Source organism: Bipolaris sorokiniana (genome assembly GCF_000338995.1).
Source record: "Bipolaris sorokiniana ND90Pr unplaced genomic scaffold COCSAscaffold_1, whole genome shotgun sequence".
Classification (NCBI taxonomy): Eukaryota; Fungi; Ascomycota; class Dothideomycetes; order Pleosporales; family Pleosporaceae; genus Bipolaris; species Bipolaris sorokiniana.
The window spans coordinates 3348330-3349872 of record NW_006911895.1 but is presented as its reverse complement, the minus strand read 5'-3'; the positions used below and the strand labels follow the sequence as shown (position 1 = coordinate 3349872).

General features: G+C 49.3%; 1 protein-coding gene across 1 annotated transcript in view; it reads left to right on the top strand.

Moving 5' to 3' along the window:
- COCSADRAFT_217670 (uncharacterized protein) overlaps positions 1-400 on the top strand; it is a 2041-nt gene extending 1641 nt beyond the window's left edge. Inside the window, exon 4 of the mRNA XM_007697088.1 lies at positions 126-400. Within this exon, the coding sequence (XP_007695278.1) occupies positions 126-196 (71 nt within the window). The 3' untranslated portion in view covers positions 197-400. The remainder of the gene's footprint in view (positions 1-125) is intronic.
- Positions 401-1543: the final 1143 nt, after the last annotated feature.

Sequence of the window (1543 nt, the reverse complement as noted above, 5' to 3'; positions counted from 1 at the left end):
ACGCCCCTGCCCCTTTACATGTGGAGAAGCGGCGGTTGTAGTACATACACGCTAAAGTATGTGTAAGAAAGTTGCTAAAGATAACTAACGTCAATTTTTTTTCTTTGCGCTAAAAATATACGTAGTGCTCGTATGCGAGAAGATAGTAATAGTAGACGCAAGACTGCTTCTCCAGCTATCTCCATATCCTCGCTAGCTCCTGCACAGCCGCACGTCGTTCTCGCCTCATCGATACCCAGATGCGATAGCATGGAGCCCGAGGCTCAGATGACGAATGTCACGCCACTCCTTACTGTGCTGTCACCGCAGCCACAATCACCACCAGCTCAGCGCCAAGCGCAGCGTGTTGCGAAAGAGAGTAGCGAGAAAGTGGCAGAGAAAGAAGACAAGAGCAAGTTGCACCTCATGAAGCGCATTTGGAACAGTCTTGTTCGAAAGTAAGGGATCCTAGCAAAAGGCTATTTCCTGTCGCCTTCTGCAGTTCAAGGATCTAGACCTGCCGCTTTCATCGAGATAAGAGAGTGATACAAAACACCTGCGGTCTAGACTCCCACCATTATCATCACGAAGCAGCCAGACTCATGAACAGACAAAAAAAGGAAAATGCGATTTGGAATCTTTTCATCGTGGACCTCGTTATCTTTTGCACTGAGGGCCGAATCAGATAATACGACACGGGCCTGGCCAATGACCCTTTTTATTTCTCTCGTTCTCGGATTTCTCTCGTTCCGCTGGCGAAGGGGAAAAAACCTCCATCTGGCTCGTGTCTTCTTGCGCGTGCAGACTGGGTGTTGGTTTTCTTTGCGTTGGGACCCTCGGTTGCGGTGAGCAAAGGGAGGGTCGCGTGTGTCGTGAATCACCAAGATTATTTTATCATTTCATCCAGGCTGCCATCGGCAAGCAGTACTTTTGGTTGGTGTGTCCGTGTGCTATGCGTACGTGCGTGTGTGTGCGTGTGCATGTACGTGTGTCGAGTCTCCACAGAGATGTGTGTTAAGTCATTTTTTTGGCCCTTTCACACACAGACTCCTACATTGGAAGAAATTCCCGTTGCGCATTCCAGACTTTCCAAAGTATCAAGGGGTTGAGCCTATTTTTTTTTGTTTTCATGGCGTCTAGATGCTCAGCGGGCAATTGGTGAGAGGCTTTCTTCTTCTCGCCTCAGCGTCCATCGCCTCCGCGTCTGTTCGCTAAAGGGCGCACGCACGCACTGGCTCAGTGTGTCCTTACCATGTTCATCCTCATATGGCTGTTGTTTGTGACTGGTAGGTACGAATGAGGATTTTTTAAGCGAAGTTTTTTTTGGTCAAAAATATTTTCGGTTACGACAAGGCGGGGGGGTAAAGGGAGGGGGAGGCGGTGACATGGTGAGAGAAACATGGTGTGAACACCAGAAGATCAGGGTGGTCGAGTGAATACGAGGCTGTGATTCGAGACTCTTCCCGCGGATAATGAATCCGGATGATTCACATTGATGCTGGCGCCAAGATTGACGGCGACTTCCGGGGGCTTGTGGTGTGACCTTTGCTCCTTTCCGGATAAT